Source organism: Theropithecus gelada, chromosome 1, assembly GCF_003255815.1.
Source record: "Theropithecus gelada isolate Dixy chromosome 1, Tgel_1.0, whole genome shotgun sequence".
Taxonomy (NCBI): Eukaryota; Metazoa; Chordata; class Mammalia; order Primates; family Cercopithecidae; genus Theropithecus; species Theropithecus gelada.
Genome location: NC_037668.1, coordinates 184254666 through 184269643, shown reverse-complemented (window position 1 = coordinate 184269643; position 14978 = coordinate 184254666). Strand labels below are relative to the sequence as shown.

General features: G+C 45.7%; 1 protein-coding gene across 3 annotated transcripts in view; it reads left to right on the top strand.

Moving 5' to 3' along the window:
• The window catches only part of CACNA1E (calcium voltage-gated channel subunit alpha1 E), a 402433-nt gene that overhangs the window by 370831 nt on the left and 16624 nt on the right, over positions 1–14978 (top strand). For all 3 annotated transcript variants that reach the window (XM_025385803.1, XM_025385786.1, XM_025385794.1), the window contains 6 exons: positions 903–1030; positions 6228–6324; positions 8466–8571; positions 9439–9546; positions 10096–10196; positions 10491–10597. In XM_025385803.1, coding sequence (XP_025241588.1) covers positions 903–1030; positions 6228–6324; positions 8466–8571; positions 9439–9546; positions 10096–10196; positions 10491–10597 — 647 coding nt within the window. The remainder of the gene's footprint in view (positions 1–902; positions 1031–6227; positions 6325–8465; positions 8572–9438; positions 9547–10095; positions 10197–10490; positions 10598–14978) is intronic.

Sequence of the window (14978 nt, the reverse complement as noted above, 5' to 3'; positions counted from 1 at the left end):
CCTCTGTGCTGGCTCCTTTGCTAAAACACCCTCCTCCATGCCCATGTCTATCTGGTGAACGGTACTCAAGCATCAACTCTTTTATACATTTTTTCTTCAGCCAGGAGAAGTTGCCTTCACACTCCTTTTTGTCCCCACCGGAACCTGCATATGCTTCTTTCATGGCTCTTAAAATTTGTCACATTTGTATGTTTCCATTACATCACAGTCTCTACTCAATACCAAATAAGTCTTGAAGAGCATTCAAGTAACCACATCTAGTGAAGCCCTGCTGTGCTGTAATCCCTGTGCTAGGCATGGGAATATACCTCTGGACAAGAACTTTGTTATCTCATATCTCTGGCACCTGAATCTCTGTTTGGAACATAGTAGGTGCACAGTAAAGGCTGGCTAAACAAATACGTGGAAGAGTAGGGACATACAAACTGCTTAAGAGCCAAGAACAGCTTAAAGTCATCACAACAGTAGACCATGCCATCAGCTCTAAAACATCCTACTAGTTGTTCTTTGGGCTGCTTTTATGGATCAAGAATGAAGGGGGAGGCTAGGGAGGAAAGGTTGCCATCTGGCCTTGACTTCCTCTAGCCCTCAAGAATGTGATGGCTGCTGGTGTTCCCTCTCCTGCCACAGTAACAAATAAATGGAACAGATAATAAAAGTGACTGTGGGGTACTCTACAAATATGAAGTGGCATAGAAATGTAAAGTAAGAATGCTCACACAATGAAAGTGTGGTACAAATAATGAAAACGTGTTACATTCAGCAAGATCAGTGGTGCTTGAGCTAGGAACTTCAGCCCTACAAACTTTTGAATTCTTTTCTTTGCCCTGAAGCCTGTTTTCCTGCTTCCTGAGCTCTGCTTTAGGTTTCCCCTAACCCCTGTTCTTCCCCTTGCCCTTCAGATGCTCAACCTGTTCGTGGCCGTCATCATGGACAACTTTGAGTACCTGACTCGGGACTCCTCCATCCTGGGGCCTCACCACTTGGACGAGTTTGTCCGCGTCTGGGCAGAATATGACCGAGCAGCATGGTGCGTAGGCCCCTCAGCCATCCCAGCAGGGCCCAGAGCAAAGGTCTCTGGAGTTCCCAGGGAAGAGGTCAGAATTGGAGCCACCCAAATGCCTGCCTGTTGCAGAAGGAAAGGAGATTCCTCTTGAATGTGGCCCATGGAAGAGGCTCTGGTATCAAGCCAGTCACCAAAGACTTCTGAATCCTCCTTTCCCCTCTCTTTCCTTCTGTGACAGCGTTTTCCTTTCCTGGGCTGGTCTTATCACCCAGGCCTCACCTCAGATTATTTGGGTTCAATCCCAAGAGAAGTTTCCCATAATCTTTTTCTGCCAATGGTTTAGTGGACTCCTTTGAGTTACCAGGGGGTTTGACAAGGGTTTTTGGCCAGCTGGACATCTGGCCACCATGATCAGTGCCTATGAGCATTTTCTTTCTCACTCCTCTCAGCAGATACAGTTGGATATAACTCTGAAATTATTCTTTTTAAAAAAACCAAATAAGTTGTTCTTCCAACTGTTCCCTTAAACATTTGTGGATTTTTATTACATGGAACTAAATTAAATGGTAGGAATTGGTGAAGATAACCTCTTTACTGTCTCTCTTGCTGTTGAGTAGTTCTGAAGTGATAGCATGCCTTCTAGGCTCTAGAGCAGGGATTGGCAAACTACATCCCATGGGCAAAATTCAGCCCATTGTCTGTTTTTGCAAATAAAGTTTTATTGGAAGACAGCTCAACCATTCATTTATGTATTGTCTCTGGCTGCTTACATACTACAAGGAAGAGATGAGTGATTGTGACAGAGATGGTATGGTCCTCAAATTTGAAAGTATTTACTATAGAAATATTAGGTTGGAACAAAAGTAATTGCAAGCCATTTTTGCATCAACCTATAGTTTACTGTCAAAAAATTTACTGCCAAAAACGTTTGCTAATCCCTGCTTTAGAGTATAAAGGCAGAAAATACTGCCCTTTTTTTGGCCCTCATGGCTGAGGACAAGGTGAGAGTTCTGTGAATGCTCACTCCAAAGGAACTGTCCTGTTCCAGGTCATTTTAGCTTTTGGGTCTTAACTCACCAATCTTCTATCCATTCTGGTCCCCCTCTGAAAAATACTACAAGAAATGTTATCCTTCACAGGCATGGACCAAGTTGCTTCCACCTGGAACCCCCTTCATGATCAGAGACTTTTCCCAAAAATCTATCCTCTGGTGAGGCTGTTGAACTTGGGTCACTGTTTTAGCGACTGGAAGGGTGAATCAGAATTCTTTCCTTCATTAATTATTAATGACTTAGGGTACAGAGTTATCTAAATCCATTCCTATTACAATGGCTGAGCAACAGCTTTTTCTTTCTGGTCTTACTTTCTAGTAAATAGATCTTAGAAAGCGATGGGCAGTGTGTTAGAGGAGAAGGCAGCCAGGCCTGCGTGTCTTCAGCTCCATGGCCTTGGACCAGTCACATAACCACTCTGGGCTTCTTTATCTGTAAAATGGCGATCGTGATACCTACATAACTTGCAGAGTGGTTGTGAGGATGATATTAAATCATGTGTGTAACTGTTATTATAATCAACAATAACCACACGGGAATGCTACTTGGAATGTCTAGAAAATCGGCCTCTGTAACCATGGATATCTATGGGATTGGGAGCCTAAGAAGGGACCTCTTCACTCACCCGAGAGGAGAAACCAACTGTGAGAAAAAAGTCCCTTGTTCATCTGGGCTCACTCAGGTATCCTTGGCTTCCAGAAACCCCAGCTTCTTGTGGTTTCACTTCTCTTGGGATCCAAATGCCATGTGTATAAAGCATGCTTCTCCCTACTCATTCTAGTTGCTGGGAAGAAATGATTCCATGAGGATGAAACATGAGACTCAGACATGTGGACTGGGAAAGAGCAGAAAGACAAAGAATTTCTTCTGTGTGCTTTGAAATTCACAGTGTAACTCATTCTAGTTAGAGTTTGGTTGGCTTTCTTTATAAGGTGGGTGAGGAAGACTAACAAAAGTAATGTGAGCCTATGTCTTCAAAAGGAGGACTGATACCAGTTGCAAAAAATGTCAGTCTATAGCCACTTCCAACTCATCTACTTCCCGATCTCACTAAGGCAAAATGAAAGGACAACTGGCTAAATTACCTCAAGAGTTGGGAGACTTGGAGGTACTGATGAGCTGCTATCCGGAAAAGGAGGAGGAATCAACCCTCAAATTTCAAAAAGCCTAGAAAGAGTAAAGCTGGGCTGAAGCAGTAGTCTCCATATGGCTGCCAGCAAGGACTGAATGCACAGAGGTGGAGATGGCTGTGTTGATAATTTCCAGCGGAAACCCTGGTCTGTACCAGGGTGTATACAGACCTGCAAATTCCTGGGTGTTGCTTCTTTTTCTGGACCCTGACAGAGAAGATGCTGTAGCCACTGAAAATTAATCAATCATTAATTCTATCCCTTCTATAGGAAGCTAGTACTCTCTAGTGGGCTCCTGGGGAAAAGGTTGGTAAGATAGCTAGAATTCTGGCTGACTCCAGCCAAGCTCCTGTTGGCTGAGTGGCAGGAAGAGGGCTGGGGGGGAGAGTGTTCATGGCTTCCTCCCTGGCTGCTCTCTGAACACAGACCTCAGCAGGCTCCTACCGAGTAGAGAAGACTTGCCCAAGCTGAACGCAGAAAAATCTGTCACAAAGAGAAGCAAAGCCCTTTGTGATTTCCCTCATGCCAGCTGTGCTCCTCGCTAATTAGCCTAATGGGAAATTTGTCTTTTCCAGACTGCAGAAAGCCGCTGACTTTCCACTGCCCCTGACAAGCGGGTCTGAGTAACTGACTGTAATCAGCGTCTGTGAAAAGCAAACAGTTCGCAGTCCACTTCAAGGCAGCCTGGCATCTGCTCTGGACAGCAGTCTGAGTCATTTGTGAATTGGCAGGCTTTGTTCCTAGAAGCCTAGCTAGAGCCAGGGCTGTGTCTGCATCTGGCCAGGTGTGGGCCAGATAGGTATCATGGGGTGCTCTTGATCATTAGGCAGTTCCCTTTGGCATTGAATGGGCACTGATTTCCTTAGAAAATTGCAGCAGTACAGTTTGGCAAGGTAATGGTTCTCTGGTGCTTACTATTTTCAGTCTCTCCTGGTCTGGCTTTGCCAGGCCCAAGGAAAGAAGCTGCTCTGACCTCTTTCAGCCATCTTCTTCATGGCTAAGCTGTCATTTATTTCCCACCCTTCTCTGAGTGTCCTATTAACCCACCTGTGCTTCCTTTACAGCGGCAGGATCCCGTATAAGGATATGTACAAATTAGTGCGGGTGATCTCGCCTCCTCTGGGCCTGGGAGAGAACTGCCCCTACAGGGTGGCTTGCAAGGTTTGCCTCCCAGTCCCCAGCCATGACCTGCCGTGGGATGCAACATCTAACCCCTCCCCTCTGTCCTCTGCTCCACCACCACTGTGCCACATGAGGGAACCTTCATGTTGCTTTCCTTTGAGTTTAAAGAGGTCCAAACCCTTCCAGAACCAGCAACTGTTATATAAGCAGAAGGGCATACTTTGGGGAAAAGGCAGAAGAGTTAAGAACTTCATATGAAGACTAATGTGATCACTCTCTTCTTCACATGCACACACTCATGTATGTGTGTGTATGTACATGTATACACACCACACACACACACACACAGGTCCACCTTAGTCTGTATAATCAGAGGGACCTCTCCTTTCTCCATAGAATGCAGAAATGTTTTTAACCCAGCAAAATAATTCTGGCTTATTTTCACTGGAGACAGAGAAGCCTCGTTTTAGCAAAATAGCGTCATCATCCCATATGTAACGTATGGAGTATGATCCCAGTGATCCCCCCTCCCAGCTCCTGGATGGTCTGGTCAGAATGACTATGAAAGCTATAGGACAGAAGGGGTGAGAAACAAAGAATTAGGGCAAGAGGTGAGAGTAGGTAAAAGAGGCATGGATTTGGTGCTGTGTGGAAGAAGGTAGTAATAGCTCAGAGAGTCTGAGAAGATCACAGTGAATGAAGCACTCCTGAGCAGAGTCCATGCCTTAGGTTCCTGCCATGGGTTGCTGTGAGGGATCTGAAAGGGCTGTCATAATTTCCAAGTCACTTCTTTGTCAGACCAAGGATATTGTTCAGGGGTGAGTAGAACCTCCCTGCTCAACTCTGCCATACCCGGAGAACTCTCTATATCCCAATGGCTCTACTAAGCCCCTATGTAAGGCCAAGCCTGCTAGGTAAGGAACCCTCTCCTGGTGCAAGTGGAGAGAAGCATGGGCTCCCTGGGGCATAGCACTGCCCAGGCAGCTGGAAGATGACCTAGGCTCAGGAAGGATGCCAGCCTGGACAATGGGATACAGCTGGCCTGGGATGGTGACACAGTGATTCCGTACTCAGGAGGCTGGACAGCTGCCTCTGCTGAGACTCTTTAAACTCCACCCTGGTGAAACCCGCAGCCGCATGTGGGAGAGCTGGGGAGGGTAGCATGGCATGCAAGATGCTCTTCCTCCTTCTGTTTTTGTTTCTTCTGTCCCCAGCATGCCATCGACCTGGCACATGCTGGGGAATAAAGAGCAGTCTTGTCCACAGAGCCAGGTGGAAGCAACGGGGCCAACTCTTTGAGCAGCAAGCACAGCCCACCACCTTCAGTGCAAGACGCCGCCTCCTGCTGCACACACACCACAGAGGGGGGATACACGACGTTCTGCCTGTGGGTTCAGTGGAGAATAGCCTGACTTTCAGGCCAGCGCCCCAGCCGGGGTCAGAAACTCCAACCCATGGCTGGAGCACCGTCTATCCGGTTTATACCACTCACACACAGCCCTGGGAATTGAAAATAAGCTGTGCTGTATTGAGGAGGGATGAAGTGAACAGGGAAGTCAGGCGAATGCTAATCGAGGAGAAAATGAGTCCCCGTGACTGTTCCCATGGAGAGTCATAGGGACCGAAGGTTGCCACCAGTGTTCCTGGGTCTGTGTGGGGCATGATATAAACCGCACCAGGATGGAGTCATGTCTACGATTTGCCTTGATTAACAGGTTTCCTATTCTTTTCCCGTTTGTCCATTTTGTTTTGTTTTTCTTCTCCTGTTTTCTGTATTTTGTTCGTTTTTGCTCTCTGGGAATGCCTGTTCTCCTCTCCTACCTGTCTGCATCCTTCACCCCACTTCCTTCTCCTTTCCCTGCCACCTCCCTGCCCCGCTAACCCTCCCCATCCCAACTCACCACCCTCCATGAGCAGTGGCCGCATCCATTACACTGAGATGTATGAAATGCTGACTCTCATGTCACCTCCGCTAGGCCTCGGCAAGAGATGTCCCTCCAAAGTGGCATATAAGGTAGACCACCCCTTCTTTGTTCTGGGCTAGAGACCAACAGGAAATGGGATCTAGCTGTGGGGAGGCCAGAACATGGGGAGGAAGCCAGGCTGGGGAGGCGGAGGAGGGAACTAAGGAGGAAAGGCACGATGAGACTGAAGAGTCAGGAAGGTTCCCAGGACGAAGTCATGAGATAATACAAGGAATGGTTTTTAATACTGTTCAACATGTTTTTTTATGTGGTATTTTGTGTTTCTACAACTGTGTGGCTTCTTGTGAGTGAGTTACCTGACAAGCAGTGTTAAGTGATGTGTTTCCTTTTAGAGGAGGCAGAGTGGTGGCCTATGGGATGGCATATATGGGCAAGAAGGAAGCCTACAGCAAAACAGCTATCAGTGCTCATATGCAAAGAAATATCTTCAATCAGATAAATTAAGGAAATCACGCAGAAATTCCTTTATACATGGAATTGTTAGGAGAAAATTACTTTAAACAAGAAAGTTTTAGGAGAGAGGAAAACTCATAACAAATGTTTTCACCCATGACATAGGAAGAATGGCACAGGTTCCTTCTAGGTCTAAGAAGAAAAGAGGAACCTGTCTTCCATCCTGTGATAGACTGAGGAATGCAGCTCTATGCCACTAACCCAGCTACCCAATTCTCTTGGAAATACTCAAAATGAAGGGGAATCATGGGCACAAGTTGTATTCAGCATTAAATCTGACTTACTGGCATAACATAGTTATGGGGCCTGGCCCCGGAGTTGTGGGTGGATTCCCCCATGGCTTGCTGCTTAGAGATTATTGCACACTGGGAGTCATTTGCCCTTGGGGTGCTCATAGCTTTCGGACATGAGTTGTTTTGCCACCCATTAGTAATAGTTACTGTCGGTTCCCCTTTGCTATTTAGACTGACCCAGAACTCTGGAGCTCTTTCATTTACCTAGGAACACATCATAGTAATGTTTCCACTCCTCTAGATGTTTAAAGAAGTGGGAGAGAGATGGAACTCAAATCCAAACAAGAAACTGGCTTTCCACTCTAAGACACCATGTGGCATCAGCTTTAGGCAGGATGCTGCAATGGAACGTTAGAGACCCTTCTTTGGGAAGAGGTACTTCCCTCTCTGCCAGGCTGGTGGTTCTGCCAGAGGACATTCTCCTGCTGCTACCTCAAGTTGTATGGCCCCAGAGAGCATCTCACTGGAACATGGCCATTAGGGACCCTCATTCCCCCAAGTACATGGCTCCTCGTGCACAGCTTAGGGGCTGGCATCCTTTTTGCTCACGATGGCCACATCCAAAAGTACCAGGTGGTAGAATGTGGGCTTGAATTTGTACTTCTGGGATGAAGCTTGGTGGGAGAAGGGGAGCGGGGATTGGAGGAAAAGTAAAAAAACTCCAAAAGCAAGATACTCTCTGGAAAGTGGATTTGGCCATTTCAGTGTGATCCCTTTCTTTGGGTGAGGGGAACAAGGCCTGCCCACTCTGCTCCTGCCTGGGCCACCCTTCTCTCATTCTGTCTTCTCCGCTCTCCCCATCCTCCTACCCCAGAGCCTGTTTGCACTCTCCCCCTCGTTCACCCTGCTCCACCTCATCCTTTAGACAAGTTGGACTTATGCATGTTCAATCATGTGCTGGCAAATTTCATCTATTAAAGACTCAAAAAGGGGGCACCAGGATGCATCTTTCAAGTTAGATAAGCAAAGCAAAATCTCATTTCTCACTGTATTTCCATGTGAGTTTTATTCATGGGACAAGTGGAAATATGGAGCAGCCCTGAACAGGGAATGGAGCCACCTCCCAGAGCTGGCTGCTTTCCTTGAGACACTTCTTTTAGAAATCACTTCCCATCCCTATCAAAGACATTCTTAGGACTCCATCGGGGGAGCCCTACAGAATGATTAGGGAAGCTCCTTCCCTTTGGAATTTGGCATCATTCCCTCAGTGGAGAAAAAACAAACTCAAAAAAAAAAAAAAAAAAAAAAGCAGCAAATAAGCCTTCAATGAGAAGCAGGGAGAGAAGGACTGGGGCAGGGGATGGGGATCCTTGCCCTTCTTTTTTGTCTGTGCATTTGACCTCTGCCCTTTTCTTCCTTTCTCACTAAGGTGTCTTTCAATTTTTTTTTTTTTGCCTGCTGTTTCTTTTTTCTCTTTCACACAGAGGTTGGTCCTGATGAACATGCCAGTAGCTGAGGACATGACGGTCCACTTCACCTCCACACTTATGGCTTTGATCCGGACAGCTCTGGACATTAAAATTGCCAAAGGTAAGCTTAGGCAGGGAGGTGGGAAGGAGGAATTCTGGAACAACTCATGCAGGTGGCACAGGATGGAAATATTTGAACTGTCATCTATCCAGCTAAGGATACAACAATGCAGTCATCTGAACATCAAGTATCTGACTCAACTAATATTTACCATTTTCTTCTGGTACAATGAATGGTTTGATCATCTCCAGGGCTTCTTTCAGCTTTAAAAGTAATGATCTTCAGTGTCTGGCTCACAATAGGTATTCTAGAAATATTTATTGACCAAAGGTTAATTTTGTCCTTTTTTTTCCATATATGGTTTATTTTTCTGAAGTCTTGAGAGGCGTCTGTGGCAGAAGGTGCTGTCATAGAGGCCACAGTAGTGTTTTATTCCTCTTGATTTCTAATCATTGGTTTAGGAGAGAACAGGTTTATTACTACCTCCAGGTGGACCTTTAGCCTTTCTGCTCTTGTGCAGTCTAAATCCTTTTTAAAATCAGATCACTCAGACTATGGAGTTAGGGTTGCTGGAAGGATTGCAGTATGGATAAGAAGGCAGAGGAACGTATTTGCGGCTATTTTTATTCTCTCCTCTGATACACTGAGCACCCGGGAGGCTTTTAGAATGAATGAGGAAGTTGCTCTTAGTCTGAGGGTCTCGGATCTCTTGGCAGGATATCCCTGAGTCACTGAAAACGGGAGCCAAAATGTGTTCTGCTTCCTCAGCAGAAAGACCTGGTATTGCAAGATCCACTGTCACTAAGTGCCAAGATTTCTTCTTAAAATATGAGGTGCCCCGCTGATTCAGCTCCTACCTCCACCTTCTCCCTCAGTCCTGGTTATTTCCGGGTCTATTCCATTTATTAGTAATTTATCTTATTCTAGGTGGTGCAGACAGGCAGCAGCTAGACTCAGAGCTACAAAAGGAGACCCTAGCCATCTGGCCTCACCTATCCCAGAAGATGCTGGATCTGCTTGTGCCCATGCCCAAAGGTTTGGGTCTTCTCCTGGGTATCCTTGTCACTGTGGGCCCAGCAAATGAAGGCTACGTCTTTTGGGGGAACCCAGAGTGATCAAAGAGATAAGGGAAGTTTGCCCTTTTATCCTTAAGTCCCTTTTGTGCTTATTAATTGAAAACATGTTCTTTAAGATAGGGCACTGTGGTTATAGATGAGACTTCCTGGGTGTATAGCTCCTTCCTTCCACATAATACTCCTCAGCAAACCCTCATGGGAGAAAGGATGTTGTCACTTAGCTATAGAGATTTAGAATGGTAGGCGTGATGCTTACTCATGTACTGCTTATCCTCAGTATCATCACCATCACTAGGTGGGCATGCAAGCCCCCTGAGGACAGATCAGGGGACCTATGCACTCTGCATCCTCAGATCCTGGGACCATGGGGACCCTCAATATATGCTGGATGAATGGGTGACTGACAGCGCAGACCTGTTCCAGAGAGTGGGTAACAAAGCTTAGAGGCTCCTCACTCTATCCCATCATCTTCTCCCTCTTCACCATCGTGCCACATTTGTGTTTTTAGCCTCTGACCTGACTGTGGGCAAAATCTATGCAGCAATGATGATCATGGACTACTATAAGCAGAGTAAGGTGAAGAAGCAGAGGCAGCAGCTGGAGGAACAGGTGAAGGTCAATGCCAGCATGCTAAGTGGGTGGGCCACGAGGAGTTGCAGGAGGGGATAGGCCTGTGCATCCCTGGGGCATAGTGCCCTGCAAGGACTTAGAAGCAGCAGTAATGGGTGCAGGGCCCAAGAACTTTGTAGTGATGTGGAATTAGAAACCCAGTGGATCAAAGGTTAAAATGGTCAAACAAGGGATAAATTATGTGCCTGTATTATCCATGTAAATTGTATTTTCCCCATAGCAAACTCCGTAGTCATTGGAATTCTTTTCTTCTCCTTCCCTCTTTTTACCCAGAAAAATGCCCCCATGTTCCAACGCATGGAGCCCTCATCTCTGCCTCAGGAGATCATCGCTAATGCCAAAGCCCTGCCTTACCTCCAGCAGGACCCCGTTTCAGGCCTGTGAGTAGCACCAAAACATCCCTGGCATGGCTGCTTGCAATCTGTCACCCATGCTGTTGTGCAGACCCCAAAACTCACTGCTCAGAAGGGCCTAAGAACGAATACTCTGAGCTTGAGTGATCGTTTTTCTGAGGTTGAATATCTTAAAATGATTTTCAGCAGGAGTAAGAGAAAAGCAGACTAAGCATACTTAGCACTGTGGTCAGCGTCAGAGACGGCGATCACTGTGAATGAACAATAGAAGAAGGGAGTTTCACTTGTCTTTTAATATACTTGGGTCTTAGTTGTAGTTCTGTTGCAAAGAAGACTAATCTCCTCTCTAATTCTTGGCTATCGCTTCCCTGTGGATCTAGTGTGCTGCTGGAAGATAGAGCCTCCCTCACGGGTGCCATGCTGGCTGAGTGTAAGAGAACCAGTAGTAACTGCTTTCCCTGAGGTTGACACTTCTAGAGACACTATTTGCAGGATCTCACTTGATTCCCACTCTAGCAGCCTACTATACCCTGGAGGTATATATTAATATCACCACTTTACACATGAAGAAACTGGAGACTAACTGAGGTTAACTACGTTGCCTAAAGTCATGGCTAGTAGAATGTGGACCTGGAATTTAAGTTCCTTATTTCTGACCCCAGAGTGTTTTCCCTACACCATGTTTTCTTTAATAAACAAAAGGGACCTTATTCAGAAAGGGACCTTACTTTTTCTATAATAGGAGTGAAAATAAAACACAAATGAAGGAATTTTCCCATCCTTCTGAGTGATAAGCCTTAGCCCCAATTAATCTACTATAGCATATGTATCTCATAACATTGTATTTCTGTCATCAGCATTTAGTGTGCACCCAGAGAACACAAGTCTTTCTACTCAATGTAAATGAGCTTTTGTGATTGGATTTAACAAAGTCCCAGTTCTTACAAAACCAGGAATCACCAAATCGCGCATATATATACATATATATATATATATACACATATATATATATATATATATTTTGAGACGGAGTCTTGCTCTGTTGCCCAGGCCAGAGTACAGTGGCACCATCTCGGCTCACTGCAAGCTCTGCCTCCTGGGTTCACGCCATTCTCCTGCCTCAGCCTCCCGAGTAGCTGGGACTACAGGCACCCACCACCACGCCCAGCTAATTTTTTGTATTTTTAGTAGAGACGGGGTTTCACAGTGTTCGCCAGGATGGTCTCGATCTCCTGACCTCATGATCTGCCCACCTCGGCCTCCCAGAGTGCTGGGACTACAGGCATGAGCCACCGCGCCCGGCCCAAATCACATATCTTAATTACTAAGAGAGTGATACCCAGGACTTGGGAATGAGACCTCTGTCGGAGTCATTTGGAATTGCTCAGATCATTTCTTTCTTTCTGCCTGTGGTGCTGGAGATCTGTTTTTGAAAAGCACTGCTTTCAGATATCAAAGTCCAACACCTTTGGAAGAGAAGACAAGACGAAGAGTCATGACCAAGGCCATTGGTTTATATATATATAATTTGATATATATACTATATATGTGTGTGTGTGTGTGTGTGTATATATATATATAATTTGATGTGATGAAGTGCAGGGTGTGAATTCTCCTGTCCACAGAAAACAAGTCGGTGTTTATCTTCTGCTTGTGTAGGAGGGAGGGAGGAAGGAAGTACGATCGGAACAGTGGGACCTCTCCACTGGAAGGGTTTATGCTGTTTTTTGTTTTGCCAGTTCTTGGCTTAGAAATGGGGGACACACCCCCTAAATTGCAATCTCTGTTTTATCTACATTTTGCTATACAAATTAACCCCCCACCATAGGATCACTCTGGCTTTTCTCCCATATATTTATTGATCCATTTACTCATTGATTTTTACCAATATTTTTTAAGAGCCAATATGGCCCCAGAGCTGGCTTAGGCACTGGGGCTACGGCAGAGAACAGGTCCCCATGGAGACAAATCTGGAAGAAGAAATTACAAGAACAATACAGGCAAACAATGCTGAAGGGTGGGCTGTTGTGATGTCATGGAAACAGCTCACCCAGTTTGAGGGTTTAGAGAGGCCTTCCTGAGGAAGTAACATTTGAGTGAGACTTGAAGACAAGCTCTTCAAGAGTGGTAAGAAAAAGTATGGTAAGTTTAAGGAACCTAAAATCTGTCATGATGGTTGGAGCATGGAGAGCTCAGAGGATGTGTTAAGTTACGGATTTGGAGAGATACACAGGGGCTAGTATTTTGGGGGCATTATAAGCAGGACAAAGAAGTTGGATTTTGTCTTAGGATAATGGGGTTTTATGCATCACAATGATGTGATCAGATGTGTGCTTTTTAAAATTCAGTATAGACTAAAGGGATTGGAGGGAAGCAATTCTAGAGGCAGGAACACCATTTCGTAGGTTATTACAGTTGTGTAAATTATCACTGAGAGTAGCTTGGACTAGCAAGATGGAGACAGATGGTCAGATGTGAGATATTTGGTAGATAGACTGGATAGGATTTGGTGATTGATTTGCTACTTGGACTAAAGGGGAAGGAGGAAGCAGAGGATTCGGGGTGAAGCCTTTGGTAGGTGCATGTTGGTGTATTTCCTGACATGGGGACACTGGTGGACCAGCAGGCTGGTTCCTCAGAACTGTGTTTCTAGAGCAATGCATCATTGTTCAGTAGAGGTTGATCTAGGAGTACAGTGGTAGACATAACAGATAGGGTCACTCCCTCAAATATGATGGAAAACCAGACATTAAACAGAGAGACATTGGAAAGAAGAAAAGTTGCATTTTCAGTGATTTAATTACGGAAAGAGTTTACAGGGCAGTAGGGAGTTGGAGTGAAGTGTTCTGCACCCTTGGAGTTGCCTCTATTAAAATCTCGAGGCAGAAAGAAGCCTAGCCTATCCAATGAACTAAAAGAGGCTGGCGTGTCTCGAATTCAGGGAGCAAAGGGGAAAGTGGTACGAGAGGAGGTTAGTGAGGTAGGGACCAGATCGCGAGGGAGGCTGTGTTCAGAATTCTGGATTCTGTGCCCCAGCTTGACAAGGTTTTCAAAGTAGGAGATCACTCTGGCTTCTGGTTATTCAACTCTGTTAAGTGATTCCAAGGGTCCTTTCCCTCTCTTGAGGATTCTATAATTATTTACTCTCTGTAGGACAAAAAGGAACCCATTTCTTTCTTTCTGAGACATGATCTCACTCTGTTGCCCAGGCTGGACTACAGTGGCACAATCGGCTCACTGCAGCCTCAACTTCCTGGGCTCAAGTGAATCTCCTGCCTTTGCCTCCTGTGCAGCTGAGACCACCCCAGGCATGTGTTATCACTGCTGGCTAATTTTTTTTATAGAGACAGGTCTCGCTTTGTTGCCCAGGTTGGTCTCGGACTCCTGAGCTGAAGCTATCGTCCTGGTTTGGCCTTCCAGAGTGCTGAGAGTACAGGTGTGAGCCACAGTGCAAAGCCGAGAACTCATTCTTTTACTGGCTGTGCTCAATCTTATTCCCAGTGGTTCTCAGGAGATGCCACCGTGAGGAAGATGACTGACATTAGGCAGGTCATTTAAATATCGTGAAAACTCAGCAAAAGCTGTCACTGGAAGCAAGCGGACAGATTAGGTGACTCTGCTCTTCACCTTCTTCTACAGAGGAAGACTCTGATCTTCCTCTGTAATCTAAAATTCATACCTATGGATTGTTTTTAAGTAACTGGCAATCCTTGCTCATGCCTTGAGTTTTCCATTGGATGCAGTCATTAGCAGTAGACTTAAAAGAAATGGTATCCCATCTCTCCCTCCTGGCTCCGCCACCAAGAGAGCTGCTACCCAGCCACTTACCCCGTCCTTCCTGCCATACTCTGGAAGCTCACTCTGCGTTCTTGAGCAGGTGAGATGGTAGCTATTACCATACTGGTGGCAGTCAGCCAATAATTTGGCAACAGGCACCACATTCTCCAGAAAGCTTGGCTGCTTCTTTCTCTCCTAACCAGCCCAGTGGATCCCCCATCAGGTTAAGAGTGTCTGGAAGTACTAGACAGTGGTTTAACAACAAGCCTACTGTGCCAGTTCTCCATTCTTTTCCCTTGGAGGCCTCTAAACAACTGGGCAGACTTTGTCTCTGTCCTCTTTTCTCTCCACCATTTAAACCTCTTCCTACATTGCCATCAACCAAGAGGTTTTCATCTCATCACCACATCAGAACTCCTTCTCAGTTCACGAACCAACAGACTTAATGTATGGTACACAGTAGTCCTTCAATAAATGGCAATGGAATTGGACTGAATTGTTTTGTTCGGCCAGGGATGTTGGCAAAACAAGACCACATTCTTACTGTGAGTAGGGAAAATTTTTTAAAAGACCATGGCTGCTTAATACTGAAACAAACTGTTCGCTGTGTAAACTAGGGTGTTTCTCCGCC